Source organism: Lissotriton vulgaris, unplaced genomic scaffold, assembly GCF_964263255.1.
Source record: "Lissotriton vulgaris unplaced genomic scaffold, aLisVul1.2 SCAFFOLD_5775, whole genome shotgun sequence".
Taxonomy (NCBI): domain Eukaryota; kingdom Metazoa; phylum Chordata; class Amphibia; order Caudata; family Salamandridae; genus Lissotriton; species Lissotriton vulgaris.
The window spans coordinates 60,619-82,468 of NW_028250968.1; the positions used below are offsets into that span (position 1 = coordinate 60,619).

A 21,850-nucleotide genomic window follows, 5' to 3' on the forward strand; every position below is an offset into this window, starting at 1 on the left:
AACACAATTTCTTTGAGCAGTCTCAGAATCCATTTGCATCGTGCTGCCTGACTATTGATACACTCCACCACGGTCATGTTATCAGACCAGAACACCACAGAGTGATCTCTGAACCCCTCGGGCCAAGTTTTCAGGGCCACCAGAATAGGGAAAAGTTCAAGAAAAGCAATGTTACTTGTCAGCCCGCACTCATGCCACCATGTCGGCCATTTTTGAGCCGACCATCGAGCGCCGAATATGGCACCAAAACCAATGCTTCCTGCCGAATCTGTCCACAGCCCCAGCTCCTCGGAGGACACCGCCGGTTTGTTCCAGACAATTCGACCATTGAAATCCGGCAGAAATGCCAACCAAATGCGCATGTCCTGGCGAACCTCTGCCGACAGCCTTGTGCGATGATGACCCTCCTTCAGGCCGACCATGGCTTGAGCGATCGAGCGGGAAAAGGGGCGGGCCATCGGCATTACTCTCAGGGCAAAATTCAGCTGGCCCACCAATTGTTGTAATTGAAGCAGTTTGACCTTAGACTTATTAATACACGTCTCCAGGGATGCCCTGAATCTTAACACTTTTTCTCTCGGTAATCGAAAACAACCTTCCTCTGAGTCGAGCTCGATCCCCAGAAACTCGAGGCAAGTCGAGGGACCCACAGTCTTACCTGGTGCCAATGGCACACCAAAATGCTTCATTAAGACACGAAATTCATTTAAAGCCTGTCCACATTCTGGATCCCCGGCTGCCCCCAGAAACAAAAAGTCATCGAGATAATGCATAACATGTTGAAAACCCGTCCTCTTTGTGAAGACCCATTGCAGAAAACAACTGAATTTTTCAAAATAGGCACAAGATATAGAGCATCCCATTGGCATACATCTATCCATGTAATAGTGACCCTGAAACATGAAACCAAGGAGACGCTGATCGTCTGGGTGTACCGGGAGCAACCGGAACGCTGACTCAATATCTGACTTTGCCATCAGCGCACCGGGCCCTAGGCGATTCAACATGGCAACAGCCTCATCGAAAGATGCGTACCGTACCGAACACACATCCGGGTCTATCGCATCATTCACGGAAAGACCACGTGGGGCTGATAAATTATGTATCAGTCTAAACTCACCCGGGTCCCTCTTGGGGACCACCCCTAAAGGGGAACAAACAAAGTTAGCCATCGGTGGCACATCAAATGGACCGGCGACTCGACCTCGAGTAACCTCCTTCCCAATTTTTTCTTGTACCACGGTCGTATGTTGCAAGACCGACAGTTGGTTCTTACATTTTGCTACACCCTGAAAATCCCCCACTGGGATGCGGAAACCATATGAAAACCCGTTTCGCAACACCCCAGCGGAAGCATGATCCGGGTATTCGTTGAGCCAAGGAATCATCGCCATGGTATCAATCGAAGTTGGTAAAGGCGCCCCTTGGACTATTTCAGACCTGTTTGGCGCTTCCCCTACCCCCATTATCAACCGTTTTGGCTCTGCACATGGACTCAGGATGGGATGGCTGCCCACACCCCCCACATTCGTGTCTAAACTTGCACGACCCCTGGGGCCTCGTACATTTACCCCTGTTAAAATTCCAACAAATTCCCCTTTTACCTGCGTTGCCATTCGGCTTAGAGTGGTAGTCGTTACCTGCACCCGATCGAAAGGGTGTCCCAGCGTATTGGCGGGAGGACTCGCCCCCGCTACTTCCTATCAATGGTACTTTCAACATTCCTGTACTCTCCATTTTTGACCATGAAACGGAGTCGTAACAAACCCAAGTCAAGTTTTTGTCGTGTTCTTTCGCTTTTCTAAAAATATTATCATAGCAGAACCACTGATTGCCCCCATATGATACGTAATACTCCATGATCCGTGACTGATAAATAGGCAATTCGGTCAACAACTCGGGCCTACGTTCGCCCATAATGGAGGTAAAGATTCCCCATGCCCTGCCCCAAGTGCCAATGTTTTCGTCGACCTTAAAGGCGGCCATTTTTGCGCGCCAAACACTCGGATGCATGAGCTCCTTTTGGCTCTTAACATGCTCCATCTCATAATGATCGGTAAGCAACGAAAAAATGTTTACATACTCATCCGCCCAAATCTTTTCCTTAATTGCCAGAGGAACATGCTGAGCCACCTTCTCCCTTCGTGAAGGTGCAGACCCCTCCCTCGCAATCGGCAATGGCCGCTTACCTGAACCAGAAGCTGCATCTGCCGCCGGACCTGGGCCTGTTGCTTTTTCTGCCGCCGGAGACAGCGGGGCAACTGACGATGGTGTCTTCACCACCTCCCTAGTTTCACGCAGTTGTTTCATTAACACCCGGGCGTCGTCAGCCGTGGCGCCCTCGCTAACTTTCCCCAACCACGCTGCCAGTTGTGCTGCTAACTCGGGAGGCATATCCTCCCCGGACACGGGAGTGACCACCACGGGAATCGGATTCCCCTCCTTCGGTACTGGAGCTGGCTCTTCAAGCGGGATATCGGGAACCGGGGGTTCCCCCCCAGATGCCCCCCTTCTGGACCTCTTGCCTCTCCCTCCAGGGGCTGCTCCCGACAAAGGTCGTTTTGGTCCCCCTTCCCCGTCCTTAGCTGCCATCTGCTTCTTCAGATCGGTTACTTCTTTCATGAGCATGCGGAGCATCTGATCGGTACTGACTCGCTTCCCGACTTTCTTGGGCATTCTCAGACCGAGTATCTGTAAGACAAAAGAAAGATTACAACGCTCCTAAATTGGCTCTTCGTTCCGTCTCGAGCTCACGTGCAGCGAGGAGGTGCAGCTTCAGAGCACAGGAACAAGAGGATGCTTTCTTGGCTTGTTGCTCCTTTTATCCGTCTTCAGGGCGGGCGTAAACCCGCCCCTGCCTGCCCCAAGGGAGTGGCCGACCGCGTCAGTGTCTAGGCCAGCCCACTCCAGGGCGGGAAAAAGGCGCGCCCCGGCTACGCCGCTACGGGCATACCAGCCGAGACTCGCCTCCCGCCCAAGATGGCTTCCCGGGGGGATCGTGGTACTCCGCCATACGTTCGGGGGGACCGAATGGTCGCCCCTTTCCAGAATTATTAATCGGACTAATTTTTGTGAAGTATTTTCTGGAGAATGGATGCATAGTTCAAGTTCTGAGCCATTTTTTAATGAGGAGAGTTACTTTCAGGAAAATGATTTGGTGCGTGCACTTGAAACCAGTGGTCGAGCATACGAGGTGAAAGATGGTTGTGTGATGGAAAAAGAGAAACTTGTGTCTAGAGATTCAGAAGAGGTGTTAAGTGATGAAGTTTTAGGGAGATGTACTAAGGGTCCAGCGTACACATGGAAGTGCAGTAGTATTTGTAGTGTGAGACGGGATTCAATTGATTTGCTTCGAAATTTCTTACGTACATATAGTAAGAAAAGTCTAAAGCAAAAAATGAAGATCTTCGAAGAGTTAAATCCTTTCAGAGTGTGAGAAAGCACAGGTTTGCATGGGTATTCACTGGCTTGTCTTTCTAGAAAAGTATGTCAGAGTGTTTTTCATCATTTTAGGATGTTAGCAGTGCATCATAATAAGGTGAGGAAATTAGTGAGAAGACGTATTATGCAAAAAGTCCAGCACTTAAGCTTAAACAGTTAAACAGTGCTCTTTTGCATGGATCTGAAGTGGATGTGACGACTATTTGTGAAGAAATTGAGTTTTGTTATTTTGGGAACAAAGAGGACAGTGTAGAAATGGATATAGTAATGGATGGTAATGTGGAAGACAATGTACAGATTTCAAGTACAGAAAAGTGAAAGGCCTAATTTAACTTGTGTGTGTTGTCGACGGACTCATTATAGGATTCGGACTAGGTTAGTTGATTTATATGCAAAATGTGAATTGGAAAACAATAGGGAATGGAAGGATTTTGTCAGTTATTAGCTGGTGGAAATTCTTTTGATTTGAGTTTTGATCAGCGTATTTGTACTTATTGTTTGAAAAAATTAAATGAAAATAGAATTCCTGCTAGAGCTGCTCATAATAATCTTCAGTTGATAGATATTCCTTCTGAATTGATGGATTTAAATACTTATGCATCAACTTTGATTCAATGTGTCCATCCTTTTCAAGCTATTGTTCGCATGGAGCCTAAGATAGGGAAATTACCTCCTACAGATTTACAAAGAGGATTAAAGGGAAGAGTTGTTTATTTGCCTCTAGATGTCAAGAAAAATATTGATACAATTGGTGTAGAAAGAGTAGAAGAGGATCCTCTGGTTATTCTAGTTAATGGGGTTCCGACAAAGAGTAAAAAAATCTGGCAAGATTTAGTGGATGTTAGGAAAGTCAAAAAGGCAACGTTGTATTTGGTCACAAACAATGAGTACTACAAAGATGTAAGTGTTGGAGCAGAGGAAACAGCTACAGAAGAAGACAGTGATTGTTCAGTTGGCCAAATTGAAAAAGTTGATGTGTCTAGAAGTGAAGAAATATATGAACATTATACTGTTCATCCTTTGCATTCCAAAGAAGTAATGGGGAATGCAATTGACTTGTTTCAAATGAAAGCAGCAAAAGGAAGTCCCATTAGTGTATGGGAAGAAAGTTTGGAACCTCGTTTTTTTCCACAGTTATTTCCAACAGGTCGTGGTGGACGATATGACGATCGACCAGTTCAAATTCCTGCAGCTGAATACCGGACTTTAAGATTATATGCTGAAGATCCAAGGTTTCGGCAATGCATTCCGTATTTGTTTCATCTACTGTATGAAAGTGATTTGTCTGGGCTTTCTTATGCAGTTAATCATTTATTGAAAAGTGGAGCTCATCTGCAAAATGTTTCAGCAAGGGACTTTATGGAGAAAGTCATTCTGCAAGACAGTATTTTGGAATCTCAGCTAATCAATCTCATGGCATGTCAGCGTGGAACAAATGAGTATTGGTTCCGTCGTCATGGGGAATTGAAATGTATGCTAAGAAACTTAGGAACTCATACATGGTTCCTCACTCTTAGCTGTGCTGAGTATGCATGGGACGACTTACTTCAATTTCTACGAGAGGCAAATGGAAACATACAAAATATAGAATTGAAAACACCTGGAGAACTGTGTTCTTTGGATCCAGTGAATGTTTGCAGATATTTTAATCATAGATTTGAAGCTATGATGTCTTTTATTACCAACAAAAAAAATCCTCCCCTTGGAGAGGTTTTGGATTTCTTTTGGAGGAAGGAATATCAAGCGAGAGGTGCTCCTCATATACATATGCTGTTATGGATTAAAGATGCACCCAAATTTGGATTAGATTCGGATGAAACAGTGATGAGTTTCATTGAAGACTATTCAACATGTGCTGTTCCAAAAACTACTGAAGAAAACAGTTTAAGGCAACAAGTTTTACGTTTTCAATCTCATCGTTGTGGAAAGTACTGTTGTCGAAAATTTAAAAACAAGGAAAAGTACTACACGAAATGTCGTTTTGCGTTTCCACGACCAGTGATTTCTAAGGGAAGAGTAAATAATTTGATGTCATCTCTATGACATACTGTGACGAGGAAATCTCCCAAAAATACATATAATTTAAAAAGAAACGAAGAGTCCAAGTACATCAACGACTACAACCCAGTGATTTTGTCCATGTGGAATGCTAACATGGATATTCAGTTCGTTGCTGACAACTCTATTGCTGTGGCTCAATATGTGACATCTTACATCACAAAAAAAGAAAAGACAGAACTGAAGGAAATGTGGGAGGACATTTCACATGAAAAGAGTCTAAGCAAGAAATTATACAGTTTCAGTCTGAAGATGTTGTCGCATCGAGAAATTGGAGCATATGAATGTTCTGATAGGTTATCATCAGCAAGTCTCTATGCCAAATCAAGAACAATCATTTGGGTGAGTCTAGGTCTTGCTGCAACACGAAACCGAGTTTTGAAATCTGTACAAGAAATTGAATATTTGGTGGGGAAAGAACCAAACTGTACAGATATTTTGAAGACAAATATGTTGGATACATACTATCCAAATAGAAGTACTCACCTTGAGAACACTTGTTTGTATGAAGTTCTGCAAAACTACAGTTATAAGAGGAACATCACAGAAGATATCAATAATGGAAAATATGCTGCCATTGGGTATGAAGGATGTCTAGTGAAGCAGAGAAAAGGCCATTTGATTAATCAACGAAAATTGAGTTGCGAAGCTCCAGACAAAAGAGAATTTTACTATTTAGCTCTTTTGCAACTCTTTAAGCCATGGCGTACAGAAGAGGAACTACTTGGAGATTTTCTGTGTTATGAAGACTCTTTTAATGCAACTAAGGATACCATAGAATGTCCTGTTTTTCCAAATTATCTGCAAATGTTGAACGAAGAAATAGAGCAAGAAATCACAATTGCTGAAGAGATTGCTAGAGACAGTTCTCAAGACAGTCAGAGTTCTACTTCATTGAGTCAGGATCCACTAGGAGGACCAATTATCCAAAATGAAGCTGCAACTGCCATGGATGAGGTGGAAAGAGCTATGGAACAAACTCAAGAGGATGGAGTTAACTTAGAAGATTTGATAAAGCAACTAAACGTTGAGCAGAAAAAGATATATGATGAAGTTACAGAACAGATTGAACATGGATTCAGACATGAGAAAAAAGAGTGCTCATGTACATCATTTGAGCCTGTCCGACTGTACGTAAGTGGAGAAGCGGGAACAGGAAAAAGTTTTCTGATTAAAGCCATTTCAACTTATCTGCAGAAAAGGACTGATTCGCCGCTGTCTTGTGTTGTAACTGCTCTAACTGGTCTGGCAGCACATAACATTAAAGGGATTACTCTACATCATTTACTGATGCTGCCAGTTGAGCATGATAACAAATTGCATTACAACAAGTTATCTAGAGATGCGTGTTCTGAAGTTTCAAGAGTCTTGAAGAAAATGAAACTTCTTATCATTGATGAAGTAAGCATGGCCTCAAATCTAATGCTTGCTTTTGTGCATTTGAGAATGCAAGAAATTCTTAGAACAGAGTATGATGTGTTATTTTGAGGAAAACACATTATTGTTTTTGGAGATCTATTGCAGTTGACTCCAGTAAAAGGACAACCAGTGTTTAAAATGCTCACGCATGAAGATACCAGGAAGTCCCTTGGAAGCATTGGAAACGTTAATATATGGTTACATTTTAAATATGCTGGACTGCTTCAAAATATGCGACAGGCAAAGGATGAAGATTAACCCCTTCGATGCTCATGACGGAACGGTTCCGTCATGAGGCACAGTGGAGCTGTGCTGATGACGGAACCATTCCGTCATGAAACTATAATGATAATGATTTTTCAGCACAGGAGGGGAATATGTGTAGCAGCGATGAGGTTATAAAAATATTCTACAAGATGTAAGAATTGGAAAAGTAAGTGAGCTTGGGAAAGAAGCTTTACATGCTCGATTAATTTCAAATTTGTATCCAAATGAAAACATTCTGCCAGAGAATATTTTTAAAAAAATGACTGAGAAGAAATCAGGGATATGTTTGATGCCAACTCTGCAAGAATGTTCCATCTTCAAGAACAAAATGTTAGAAATGTTAGAAAATGAAGAGATTGTGAAACTGGAAACAATAGATAAAATAGACCATATGGGTGCAACAATTGTTTTGTCAGAAAATTTGAAAACAAAATTGGATTCATTAGAGAAAAGTATTTCTAAAACAGCTGGTTTTGAAAATACTCTGAATGTGTGTTTAAATTGTCGTATCATTTTGAGAAGGAATTTAAATGTCAAAAGAGGTCTGGTAAATGGAGCAATGGGTTATGTTGTTGATTTTGTGAATTATAGAAATAGAGATGGAATTGAATTTTTACAAATAAAATTTGATGGTATTGAGCAAGTACAACAAATCAGTCGTTGTTCGGCTAGATTTTTACTTGTAAAAGACTTATATGTTCGCCGAAAACAGTTTCCTGTTTGTTTGGCATATGCAGTAACAATTCATAAATCTCAAGGTTTAAGTGTAGATAGTGCTTTGGTGAACATTGGAAGATCTGTGTTTAAAGAGGGTATGGCATATGTAGCATTATCCTGAGTCAGAACTTTATCAGGATTGTACTTGATTGAGTGTGATGAGACAAAGATTTGTGCAGATCTAGATTGTGTTAAAGAATACAATAGGTTAAGAAGAGAGTATGCTCCACATTTGCCTCAATATCCTCTGTTTGAAAAACGTGTGGTAGGCCGAAAAAGAAGAAATGAGAATAATTGCAGTGAGGTAGTAGCAAAAAGACAAAAAGTAGATGAAACTGTAATTCAAAATAGAAAGATAAAGGATTGTGATGAAAATGTTGTTGGATTTCAGTTTGAAAATAGTTCTGGTGTCAACTGCTATGCTAATGTAATGGTTAATGTTGTTTTTTTTCTTCAAACTTTACAAGAATTGTTGAAAATCGAGATCAAAGATTGTGTGGTTTATTGAATTCTGTGTTTGAGAAATGTAGCAGTGATAGAGCAAAAATAGAAAGTGTAACAGAAATTCGAAATATTTTAGGTATGTGTTCTGGTCAAGATACATTTTCACAGAACATTCAGCAGGATTGTCAGGAATTTTTAATGTATATGTTTGGTGTTTTGTAAGATGAAGGTGTAGATGTAGATAATCTTTTCAGCCTTTCTTATCAATGGCAGCATGACTGCCACAATTGTAGTTCATCAAGTAATACTAGAATAGATACTGAAAGATTTATATACTTGACTTTACCAGACTGTAAATCAGTGTCATTTAAAATTCTAGTTAAAGCAGCAGATCATAATATGGTGTGTACCCAATGTAAGTGTCCAATGCTATCCACATTATCTATACAAAGTTATGGACAGTATATCATTTTAGTTTTCCAACGATGTAGACCTGATGGAACTAAATTGACAACTTGTTTCAAAAATGTTGTGGCTTCTCAGTTATCAATTTCAGGAAGAACCTTTACAACTGAAGCTATTATTTATCATGACGGTCCTTCAACAACATCAGGACATTATACATGCTACTTAAAATGTAAAAAAGGTTGGACTTACTGCAATGATTCTCATTTGACTTATAAACAACATTTGCCTTATGACTTTAAAAATTCTTACCTAGTGTTTTTGAAACCAAAGTTTTAGTAAAGGGAATTGGCCTTTGAAGACGGGTATAGTTAATAAAAGTTAGTTAGTTAGTTAATCTAATGATTAAAATTATGTATCTCATATAGGTACTGTAAGTGGATCTCATAGTAAAAAATACTCATATATCTCACACGATTTGGCCGTAAGGAAAGTGTAAGGTATGATGTTCTTAGATCTTTTTTCATAGGAAGTCGATGAAATGGATGTTATAGAGAACAGCAGACTTTTTTCCACCAAAAGGACCTTCACTATCTTCTATTTGGCCTCACGGAAAAGTAAGTGAATCAAAGATTAGTGTACATATATGAGTTGTACGTTTTTATGTTTTTTTTTTAGATTGTGTTTTTTTTTCCCCGCTGTTATATGATGAAAGTTTGAACTCACTAATTTAAGTGAAATTCAATATATTCTGAGAACAGCAAAAATAAACAATGTAACATATTGTAGAAGTCATTCTATAGTTTGCATTGTGTAATTTATATTGTATTCCCATTGTCTCACACTCATTTTCCTTTTTCCACCCTTATTTAGCTCTCTTTACTAATTTACACTGCCTTTTTTTAACTTTGTTTCATCGCTGTTCCTTTACTCCGCTTCATTCACAACTCCTCAATCCAATTTGAACTGTCTGCATTTCCTCTCTCCCTTCCACCACTTTTCATCTTTCTCACATTCTCTCAGTACCACTGCTTTAGTTTTCTCCCCCTCTCTTTCTTTCTTTTGGCCCTTTACTCTTTTTCCATTCTCACTCATTGTTCTGCAGTTCACTCAGTCCTTCCCTTTGTTTTTCTGTGTACTTACTCTCTCACTCCTTTTTCCTCCATCGTTCTATATTAACCTCATTCCCTTCATCCCTTCACTCTGTGACTTCCCTTCACTCACTCTCAGTCATCTTCTATTCCTTTTTCTTATTAATAGTTCCTCATTTACACTCCTCTCCTTTTCACTCATTTTCCTTTTACTTTCTTATCTTTCCTGATTTCGTTTTGGTATCTCGCATTCTTTTAGTATCTTACTTACCTTCAGTAATTTGTTCTCCTTCTATTTCTTTTTCCCTCTTTTTTGTCTTTCTATATTACTTTATTTCTGTTTTTTTATCCTTCACTCTTGCTTTATTTCTTAGTACACTTTTTTTGATTTTTTACCTCTTGACCTGTTTCTTCTATTTTAAAATATATATTTTACTAATTATAACTTGTTTTTTCTTTTGTCTTTCACAGATACAAGTAAGTTTTCATTAATTATATGGTAAGTGTGTCTACAAAATGTAGTTTGTCATCACCCTTTGCTTTAACCTCACTACTTTTCTCTCACCCTACCTCACCCCTGTTTTCTTACTCTGCTTCCCTCACTTATTCTTATCCTCCATGTTTACTTCTCTTTTCCTTACTTTCCTACCACATTCAACTTCTTTCAGTGCCCCTGCTCATCCACACTCCTTCACTTACCTTTTTTACTGGTTTACCTAGTCCCTTTCTGACACTCCTTCCTTTACTCTCTCTCTTCTTTCTCTCTGTCACTCCCCATGTCTTACCCTTATTCACTTTTATCCACCCTCTTTCACTCCTCTTTACTTACACTCACTGCTATTTTCTTTCCCTCCGTCACTACTGTTCCTTTTCCCTGGTTCCGTCACTACCTGTCATTCCCCATTCTTAACTCTCCTTCCTTTTAATTTCATCACCCATTCACATTCTCCCAGAACCTCTGCTTTAGTTTTCTTCCTCTTTCTTCTCTTCTTTTGCTCCCTTATTCATTTTCCTTTTCTCAGTTACTTCCTCTTACACCTTTTCTCTGTTTTACTATCTATTACACAGTCCCTCTGTGTTTCTCCCTCTAGCTCTCTTTCTCTTTACACCACTCTCTTTGTCCCCATTCCTCATGCTCACTCCTTCATTTTTTTTTCTTTTTTTTTTAAGTGCGCTGACGGAACACGCCCTGGTACGCGCACCGGGGCGCTCACCGGTACGCCCACCGGGAGCGCTCCAGAGTGAAATATAAATGCTAATTCCTAACTATATATAAGGCCCCAAACCTATCTTTTTTTCAGTGAATTTCAACATTTTGTTAATAGCAAATGTCTATAGCTATGAAATGTAATATTTTTGAAAATGAATGAATCCTATATTATATTTGTATTTAAAACAATTTTTTAAATGTATATCTTTTTTTTTTTTTTTGTGCCCTGGAGTGCTCCGGGGGCGCCCCTCCGGTTAGCGCCCCGAAAAGCGTAGTCTTTTGAAGCGCCCCAGGGCGCGCTCCAGAGAGCGTCCCGTTAGCGCTATTGCCGCGAATAAAAACAACATCGTGACGTATCGCGTAGCCTCGTCCATGTGATACGCACAGCGTAAGGGCACCCGGAAGCACTCGAGCGAATACGATCGCGCAACGTAAACATCCGACGCGCTTACGCGACCCGGGGAGCGTTGCGTAAGTGCGTCGGGTCATGTGACCTGAAAATAACACTTTTAATTGGCGCAGAACAGTTTTGGTTTCATAATGATGAAATCCCTAGTCTTGTGACCTGAAAATAACACTTCTCATTGGTTCAGGACATTTTTTTGTTCCAAATTATGAAAGACCTTACCTTTTTTCCTTATTCTGTCTTTGTCCTTTGACTGAGGAAGACCTGTTTTGAAATCTTTGAGGTATATTTTGTACTTTGAAATGGCTACAGTAGCAGCATCAGCTGGAGCATCTGCCCCACCACCACTACCACCACCACCAAGAGGACCACCACAACATCACATTGGTGGTCAAGAAGAAGAGGAGGAGGAGGAAGAGGAGGAGGGGACGAGGAGGAGGTGGCTGGAAGAACACAATACCCCATACCAACCCAAGCCACACATTGTATGGGAGTTTTTTTCCATCTCTGAGGGAAAAAGAAAGTGAATGCGGCAAAGGTGACTTGCCTTATCTGTGACATGGAACTCTCAAGGGGTAACCCAAATAAAAAATATTCATTTGGGAACAATACCATGATAAGGCACATGCAGCGCTAGCATCCTAACAACTATGCTGCCGCAGAGATGAGAGAACTCTCCAGCAACCCTCCCCAATCTACACCCAGCACCTCCAAACGAAAACAACCCACTCCATCGCGACCAGAGACAAGGGAGACCATCCCTAGCATTCAACCACGGTTTGGAGAATTTAGGGTCACCTGTATTTTTTGTGGTAAGACCATCTCCTATGGTGAGCAGAGCCTAAAGCTCATCCTCCTTGCTGGTGACAACCACATTTGCCCCAAAAAACCCTAATTTTTTCCTGATTTTTTTTTGCTCCTGTTGAGCCATTTTCAATTTCCTGTTTTTTGTTTCTCCCCATAAAAATAACCAAAAACATACAAAAAAGTTCATAAAAGCCAAAAAAAGTACAAAATGTTCAAAAAACGTAACAATAAATATAAAACAACAAAAAGAAGAAAAAAACTGTTCTTTTTAGAACTACCTCCAATTTCTAAAAAAAGGATACATTTTTTTAAAACTCTATCATTCATTTTTCCCCATAGGACGCTCCCCGGTATGCCATTTTATGGCCCCCACATCAAACCTAGGAGGTCAGGGGGGTCTACTCTGCCCCCTTTTAGTTTCATAAGAAAAAACCTATGAAATTCACTGAAAAAACCAGAGGTTTCACACCAGTTATAGTTAGGAATTAGCATTTAAAAAACCTATTAAATTCACTGAAAAAAACATAGGTTTCACACCAGTTATAGTTAGCTTGAAATTTTACTGACATAAAACCATTGAAATTCCCACGTTATAGTTAGTTGGACTCACTATAACTTGCGCGCCTGCAATGCACTGCTGATGACGTCACATATTACATCACTCATGACATGGTCAGTGACATCACTCATGACATCACTGATGACACCATCCAGTGAATGTGTGTCTTTCTGTAAAATAAATATGTTTTACAAATATATTTGTAAAGGTCGATGGAAGAATAAATTATTTGTTATCAGAACGTGATTGAAAATAACATTACATAGGATAAGGTAGTTTATTGAGATGGCGAGCGTACTTGCTGTTTTTTTTAACAACATTGTGTGATGAACGTTTGCGTTCTTCAGGAGCCAGTATTGCTTTTTTGCATGGGTAGAAGCTAATTTATATATGGAAATGCAATCTGCTTTGGATTTTGAAAGTGAGAATAGATTTCACTGCTCTTTCTTTCAAAATGCAAACTATGTTTGCTATGGGAGGGCAGGAGTCGTGAGAGTCCCGCTCTGGCAAAGCAAACAGCAGTATAGCGGGGGTAGGCACCCCGAGACACTGCAGGAGCCGGTCATAGTAGTTTCCAGGGCCCTCGAGGGCACCAGGCAGAGGGCCACGTAGTCTGCTTCCCGTAATACACACATTCCCGGGGGTGGTGATTCCCGGAGGTTGAGGGGAGGTTGTTGAGGTTCACAGACTTGTAATTCTGTTGGGGTGGTTGGATGCGAAAGTGGTGCAAGGGGGTTATAAATCTGGTACACAGTGTTTTGTTTTACTTTGCTTCCCTTTCCATCATGTAGAGGATCCAGGGTAAATATAACGTTTTCGTACAGCCAGTAACTTTTAACCCTACCCCCAAACTGCTTTCTGCCTGTTCCTATAGTAACAGTTGATGGAACATTTACATGAGCACAGAGGTTATAAGTTCACCACACTATGTTGCTAATGGCGTTGTACTTTTTATTCTTTTGATTTTGGTACCGTAAGTTGTAGCTATACACGCTGGTAAAGATCTGGTGAAGAGCTAGCCTCAGAATTATACTTCAAATTATAAATATCATTTGTATTGTGGACTGCTTCCCCCACAAAAAAAGACGTATGTACTTTTTTAATTAACTTTTATTAAAGCAATAAATAACTGGAAGTATATCTAAATGATAACAATACAATAAATAACTAGAACCATAACTTTAACAAAACAATATAACAAACAATATATAATATTAGAAAAATTAGTGTTTAAAATTAGATTGATGTGACTAAATGAGGTCACACATTACAAGATAAAGTAACACTTGAAGATTTTTTCAATTTTTTTAATGTGTGCAGTGTACCTGATAGATTTTACTCATCTTATAGGCTTGCATTCAAAGGGTATCTGTATAGAAGTGCCTAGTGTGTCATATTTATATTACAGATGAACAGGTCTTTAAAATTATTCACAAATGAGACAGAATTAGGTGAGAGATGAGGTCATTATGCAGCACAATATGTTTTAGAGCTTATTTACAAAACTCTTGTGCCACTTTTGTGTTACTTTTCTCATGTTGAAAGTAGCGCAAGGAGTTTGTAAATAAGCTATTTTATTTCTTATACATTTAATTGGAAGTTTTGAATATCTAGGCCGCTCTGCTTACCTTGTGTAAACACTGTGGCCAACAGAGTCCACAGCTTGAACTCCGCTTTGGTTTGTTACTTGCCGGATATGCAAGACAGCTTTCAAGAGGATACCCCAATAAAGAGTACTGGTGTGGAACTGCAAGTTTGCGGAAGGACTTGCAAACTAAGAATCCGGTCAATTTTGGAAGGGAAGAGTTAAGGATTTTGAGAGAGGCTCCTTTTGCTTAAGGAGAAGGCCCAAGTACCAGTGGAGCAACACCGTCATCCTCTACTGCACAGCCTAATGTTCATCCCTAATTTGGAACCCTTTAAGAGAAAAAGTAAAAATGTTGGGAGCTTTGTATGTCATCCTAATACCCATCCATTAGTTATACTGTAACACAGCGGGGTCGACAAGAAGCAATGTCTGTAATGAACATACGAATAGACAAATAATAAACAATACCTCTCCCTCTCCACAGAACGTTGAAACGGAGGTTGACACGCAATCCACACACTGGCCCTTTAATTCAGAATGGGTTTCGGAATGGGAGGAGTCTCGTCAGGACACGGAAACCTCATATGCTGGTCTGGACGAATCAAGGGGGTGCTTGTTCACCCAGAACGACGAAGGAGACGCGGAGGAGGACGGAAGCGGAGCGGAGTTAAGTGGAGACTTGGATGCGGAGCGAGAAGGGAGCGAAAGGAAAGTCGAAGAAACTCCTGCAGTACGGAGGAAGACCGGGTCCGAGGAGAGTACCCAGAGAGACGGAGCAGAGGACGCGGAACAGGAGACGCCAGGAGGCCACCGACACCACGAGTCGCCCAGCCATACACCCGGGGGAGGTGTATGGCTTAACCAGGTGTGTGACAAGTTGAGGGGTTGGGTCACTCGTAAGTTTGCAGCGTCGGACTGAACCCGGGATCCCCAACTCCTTGGTGTGTTTTTCCCCACCCCGAGCACAACCCCCCTTTTCACCTCGGCAGCTTAAGTGCAGTGTGCCTCACGTGTGTTTGGTCCCTCACTCCTTTCCCTGTGACAGCAAAGTAGAACGAGTACTGATACTCCGTTTTCTTGCCTTTCTCTTCCCGGTACCTATCGAGCACCACGGACGTCGACGAAGACATCCCTCGGCGGACACCCGACCGGGGACGCAAACAAATCTCCCCCGAGCCAGGCAGCAGGAAAGCAGTACGGAGTCGCTCTCCCCGACTTTCACGGACTATTAGGAAGAAAAGCTCTGATACCCTGTATAGTAAAATAAAACCCAGAACAACTCGAATCAGTGTATTGCCTATCCTTCCCCAGCCTGCTACAGTGGTGGAGAATGCGGGCATAGGCACCATCTGCGGAGTCAAGATGGAGACCGTTGTAGATCAGTTAGTCAAGGGTCAAGGACGGATTGAGTGGGTGCTAGAACAACACCTGGTATCTGCACAAGCCGACAGAGAGATACTAAAGAAAGCCATTGAGGAGAAACAACCATGGGTGGACCCAGCACAAAGGAGTGGGAACACAGAGAGAACTCTAACCCATGGCGCACCGGCCGTGTCTCTACAAAAATATAGACAAGGAGAAGACCCCGACGCTTTCTTGTTAAATTTTGAGAGGGCAGCAAGGGCCTGTGGATGGCCAGTGGCAAAATGGCCATTCTTCTTGGCACCGCTCTTAGGGGGAGAGGCCCAGGCGGCGTACCAAGTAGCAAATCCAAGAGGGGACACCACCTATGTCGAAATTAAAAAAATAATCCTAGATCATTTGGGATTAGACCCCGAGGCATATCGCATAAAATTCAGAAAAGAGAGAGGTGCAGTAGGGGAAAATCCCAAAACTTTATTCGTGAGATTAAAAATGGCGGCAGATAAATGGCTAACCCCCACTACCAGCACGAAAGAAGAAATACTTGATCGAATCTACTTAGAACAATTTCTTGAGGCTCTCCCATACGCTACGCAAAAGTGGCTCCGCCAACATAACGATTTAACAACCACCCAAGCAGTGGAGATGGCCTCATCCTTTACCCGGGCTCAACCTAAAAATTTTCCCTTTGAAATGGAAAGGAAAGGAGTTGGACGACTGGAGAAGCCGGCGGCAAGGGGAAAAGAGACCACCCGGCCCCGTACGTGGAGGACTGAGAACATGACCAACCCAGGGCCACAATGCTTCGACTGTGGTCAATGGGGACACATTGCACGGATGTGCCCCAAGAAAAGGAATGAAGAGGAGCCAATGGAGGTCGGGTACCTCCCCAGGGCGGTACTGTTTTCAGCAGAGATGGGCGGCTCTTTTAGAGTAAGTGTAAACGTCAATGGTCACTCATTATCGGCGTTGTTGGATTCAGGCTGCCGACAGTCGGTAGTACAATCCCCCTACGTCAGGACAGGGCAATATGTTCCCCAGGGGATAGTAAACATTAAATGTGTTCATGGGGATATCCGGCCATACCCCATTGCTGACATTGTGCTTGAACAGATTGGGGCGCCTCCACAAACTGTAAGAGTAGGAGTAATGTCCAACCTCCCCGAAGATATAATAATTGGGACCGATAACCCTAGTTTCTTGAACATGTTTAGGGATAAACTAAAAACAGTGTGCCACACTAAAGGGGGGGGTAATACCCTGATGGAACGTCCGCCTAGACTTAGCCTCCAAGTTGTGAAGTTGTCTGATAACGCAATGTCCCCCACTAAAGGTTCGGCAAGAGCTGCGGGTTATGACCTCTACAGTGCATATGATTATATGGTTCCTGCAAAAGGGAAGTCACTGATCAAAACAGACCTACAAGTTGCAGTCCCTCCGGGCTGCTATGGGAGAATTGCTCCACGATCAGGCCTTGCAGCAAAACATTTTATTGATGTAGGGGCTGGTGTTATTGATGAAGATTATAGAGGTAACGTGGTCATCCTACTATTTAATTTTGGTACAGAACCCTTCCAAGTAAGAAAAGGAGATAGAGTGGCACAATTACTTTGTGAGCGCATAGCAGAAACCAGGATAGAGGTCCTCCAACAGCTGGACGACACAGAGAGAGGCGCCAAGGGTTTTGGCTCATCAGGGTCACGTCCACCGACAGTGAATTCGCTCCTGACACAAGATCCCTGGGTTATGGATAGAAGCTTCAAATTTGCGCAAATCAGTGATCCCACGCTGCTCAACGCATGGGAACAAGCGCATCAGAGGGAGGAAAACTCGAAAATTTTTCCAGGGTTCATTATCGATCATGACCTGTTGTATCGCATAAGTGGTGAGGGTCAGCCAGCGCAACTATTGGTGCCGGTCTCCTTTAGAGAGCAGGTCCTTTTCTTCGCTCACAGCCATCTCATCGCTGGGCACTCAGGCGCGGAGAAAACCACCCAAAACATCCTCAGGCAATTTTTTTGGCCCGGTATTTATAAGGATACCGAAGCTTACTGCAAGTCCTGTGAAATTTGCCAAATGAAGAATATGGTTAGACCGCAGGCTGTTCCTTTGCAACCTTTACCTGTCATTGGCAAACCTTTTGAAAGGGTTGGCATGGACCTTATCGGTCCACTGCCTAAAACTAAAAAGGGGTTCCAACACATTTTAGTTGTCGTTGACTATGCCACACGCTTCCCCGAGGCTTTTCCGTTGTCAGTGGCCACTTCCAGACAGGTCGGGGACAAAATGATTGAGCTGTTTAGTCGGGTGGGGTTTCCGAAGGAGATTTTGACCGACCAGGGCACGCCTTTTGTGTCAAAGTTGATGAAGGAGATTTGTGCCACCTTGAACGTCCACCAGATCCGTACCTCGGTTTACCATCCGCAAACGGACGGACTGGTGGAACGCTACAACAGGACCTTAAAATCCACCCTTCGAAAAATGATGGAGGTTAGTGGGGAGGATTGGGACCGGATGTTGCCTTTGGCACTTTACGCCATTAGGGCTCAGAGACAGAGTAGTCTGGGAGTGTCAGCCTTTGAAATGCTCTATGGCCGACAACCTCGGTCATTACTAGAGATGACTCGGGATGCCTGGATTAATGAACAGGAAGAGGAGGCAAAAGCTACTCTTGAATACGCCAGGGACCTAAAAGCTAAACTGGCTAAGTTAAGGGAATTGGCGTTGGACCATCTGGAGCTGAGTCAGCATAGACAACAAACTAGTTACAACAAAGGAAAAAAATGGAGACACCTTAACATAGGGGACTGGGCTTTGGTGCTGCTCCCATCATCATCCCACAAATTCAAGGCAGAGTGGATGGGCCCGTTTAAGGTGGTCGGGGTCATTGGCAGTACTAGTTATCAATTGCAGGTAACGACACGAAAGCGGCAATCTTATCACATAAATCTGCTAAAAAAGTGGTTAGGTCCTCCTCCTGTGGACATCCATGTGACAGACACACCAGGGGGTGAGGGTTCTACTATTGACATGCTTGTTCATAATGAGGAACTCAAGGCCCACCAACAGGAAGAATTGAGGGGAACTTTGGAGATGTATGGGGATGTTTTTTCCAACAAACCCGGGAGGACCTCACTAGCGGAACATTGCATTGACACCCCACCCAACAAAAAGGTTAGGGTTAAACCTTACAGAGTTCCCGAAGCCAGAAGAGCGGCGATTAAGGCTGAAGTTGATGAAATGCTGCGATTGGGGGTGATTCGGCCATCGAAAAGCGATTGGTCCAGCCCCATTGTAATGGTCCCTAAACCAGATGGCAGCCGAAGGTTTTGCATGGACTTTCGGGCACTTAATGACATTTCACTCTTCGACGTGTATCCCATCCCTAGGGTGGACGAGTTAATTGAGCGCCTAGGTCAGGCCAAATACATTTCCACCCTGGACTTGACAAAAGGGTATTGGCAGGTGCCTCTACGTCCTGAAGACATCAAAAAAACGGCGTTCTCTACGGAACAGGGTCATTTTGAGTTCACGGTTCTTCCTTTTGGCCTTCACGGGGCACCTGCCACCTTTCAGCGCCTCATGAACTCTGTTCTCAGAGGTTTGTCGGATTTCACGTCAGCTTATCTGGATGACATTGTCATTTACAGTCCGGATTGGCAGTCTCATCTACGGCACCTGTCTGTGGTGTTAAAGGCGCTTCGGGAGGCTGGCCTCACTGTCAACGCTAAGAAGTGCAAGCTGGCTTTTCACAAAGTTAAATACCTTGGATATGTCTTGGGACATGGCTTGATTGAACCTCAAATCGAGAAGGTTAGGGCCATTGCTGACACCCCGTTCCCATCCACACGACGGGAATTGCGTTCCTTTTTGGGCCTGGTGGGCTACTATAGACGATTTATCCCACAGTTTGCGGACATTGCCGCCCCCCTAACTGACGCACTGAAAAACGCAGGGCGAGCATCGTCACCAGTACATCCCACCGTGCCGATGCAGGAGGCATTTAGAGTTCTGAAGTCGGTGATTACATCTACACCAGTTTTGGCTTCCCCTGATTTCACTCGTCCGTTCTCATTGCACACTGATGCTTCGGACTATGGGATTGGGGCAGTGCTCTCCCAGACCGGGCAAGATGGTCTGGATCACCCAATATTATATGTCAGCCGAAAATTGTTTCCTCGCGAATTAAAATATGCAACCGTCGAGAAGGAGTGCCTGGCAATTAAGTGGGCCATTGACAAACTGGCATATTACCTGGAAGGCCGGAGGTTTGAACTGTTTACAGACCACGCTCCCTTACTCTGGATGGCACGCAATAAGGCTAATAATGCGAGAGTTTTGCGGTGGTTCCTCTCACTGCAACCTTACTCCTTTTCTATCCATCACCGTAAAGGCTGTGACAATATTGGGGCAGACTTCTTATCCCGTCATCCACTCCCCGATCGTGAGTGTCCGGAGGGGGAGGTGTGTAACACAGCGGGGTCGACAAGAAGCAATGTCTGTAATGAACATACGAATAGACAAATAATAAACAATACCTCTCCCTCTCCACAGAACGTTGAAACGGAGGTTGACACGCAATCCACACACTGGCCCTTTAATTCAGAATGGGTTTCGGAATGGGAGGAGTCTCGTCAGGACACGGAAACCTCATATGCTGGTCTGGACGAATCAAGGGGGTGCTTGTTCACCCAGAACGACGAAGGAGACGCGGAGGAGGACGGAAGCGAAGCGGAGTTAAGTGGAGACTTGGATGCGGAGCGAGAAGGGAGCGAAAGGAAAGTCGAAGAAACTCCTGCAGTACGGAGGAAGACCGGGTCCGAGGAGAGTACCCAGAGAGACGGAGCAGAGGACGCGGAACAGGAGACACCAGGAGGCCACCGACACCACGAGTCGCCCAGCCATACACCCGGGGGAGGTGTATGGCTTAACCAGGTGCGTGACAAGTTGAGGGGTTGGGTCACTCGTAAGTTTGCAGCGTCGGACTGAACCCGGGATCCCCAACTCCTTGGTGTGTTTTTCCCCACCCCGAGCACAACCCCCCTTTTCACCTCGGCAGCTTAAGTGCAGTGTGCCTCACGTGTGTTTGGTCCCTCACTCCTTTCCCTGTGACAGCAAAGTAGAACGAGTACTGATACTCCGTTTTCTTGCCTTTCTCTTCCCGGTACCTATCGAGCACCACGGACGTCGACGAAGACATCCCTCGGCGGACACCCGACCGGGGACGCAAACAAATCTCCCCCGAGTCAGGCAGCAGGAAAGCAGTACGGAGTCGCTCTCCCCGACTTTCACGGACTATTAGGAAGAAAAGCTCTGATACCCTGTATAGTAAAATAAAACCCAGAACAACTCGAATCAGTGTATTGCCTATCCTTCCCCAGCCTGCTACATATACATAGATCAAACTTGTATCGGACTCATCTGTACAAGTGTGAATTAAACATTATCTGATACCAAAAACCCCTCAAGTACTTATATCTGTTGTTTTTTAACTTCGTTGACTACTCATATTGAGAGTATTTACCTTAACGTTATCCTTTAAAAATGTGTGAATCTGCATGGTTCAGACAACTAGTAAATGCCATATTTGAGACATCAGTGTAATCAGCTGGAAGAGGAGGATATACTTTTTTTCAACCTCAGCAATTTGCTGCTGATTTATGTAACATTCTGCGAACTGAAAAAAAGAGTTAAAAATGCATATGTTGTGCAAATGTCAAGATTAATTTTAATGTACATAAAACACATTTTTTCTCAATAGGATTGGGGTTGAAAAGCAATCATCAGAGGTTATATTTGGCAGGCAAAATAGGAAATAGCATTGCATTATACAAACTCCTGGCCTTGATCTGATAGCATATGGAGAGCAGTCAGTGGATCTGGTAGTCGAGTGGTTGACCACCATCTGGTACAGTGCATGGGCTGAAATAAACAGCTGTATAATGAGATAGAAAAGGGGATAAATCAAGTTTAATGTTATTAAAAAACTTGGAGAGTGTGCTAAAATACAACATTGGCCTATCAATTACATGTGCAGTGCATGGGTAGGAAGTAGCATGTGGCGCACTACTTTAAA

The 21,850-nt window shown here is 43.1% G+C and overlaps 1 protein-coding gene across 1 annotated transcript; it reads left to right on the top strand.

The window, feature by feature from the left end:
- The first annotated feature begins 15,774 nt into the window (after positions 1–15,774).
- Positions 15,775–20,763, top strand: LOC147663072 (uncharacterized). Its single transcript, XM_086950703.1, has 2 exons — positions 15,775–16,707; positions 20,329–20,763. Exons 1-2 carry the CDS (start codon positions 15,775–15,777, stop codon positions 20,761–20,763), a joined length of 1,368 nt encoding a protein of 455 aa, XP_086806829.1.
- Positions 20,764–21,850: the final 1,087 nt, after the last annotated feature.

Excerpts from the sequence above, each read along its gene's own strand:
- LOC147663072 (XM_086950703.1), top strand. The coding sequence starts at position 15,775 with ATGGAGACCGTTGTAGATCAGTTAGTCAAGGGTCAAGGACGGATTGAG. Across the intron at positions 16,708-20,328 it reads AGATGGGCGGCTCTTTTAGA|AACGTTGAAACGGAGGTTGA; the intron begins GTAAGTGTAAAC and ends CCCTCTCCACAG.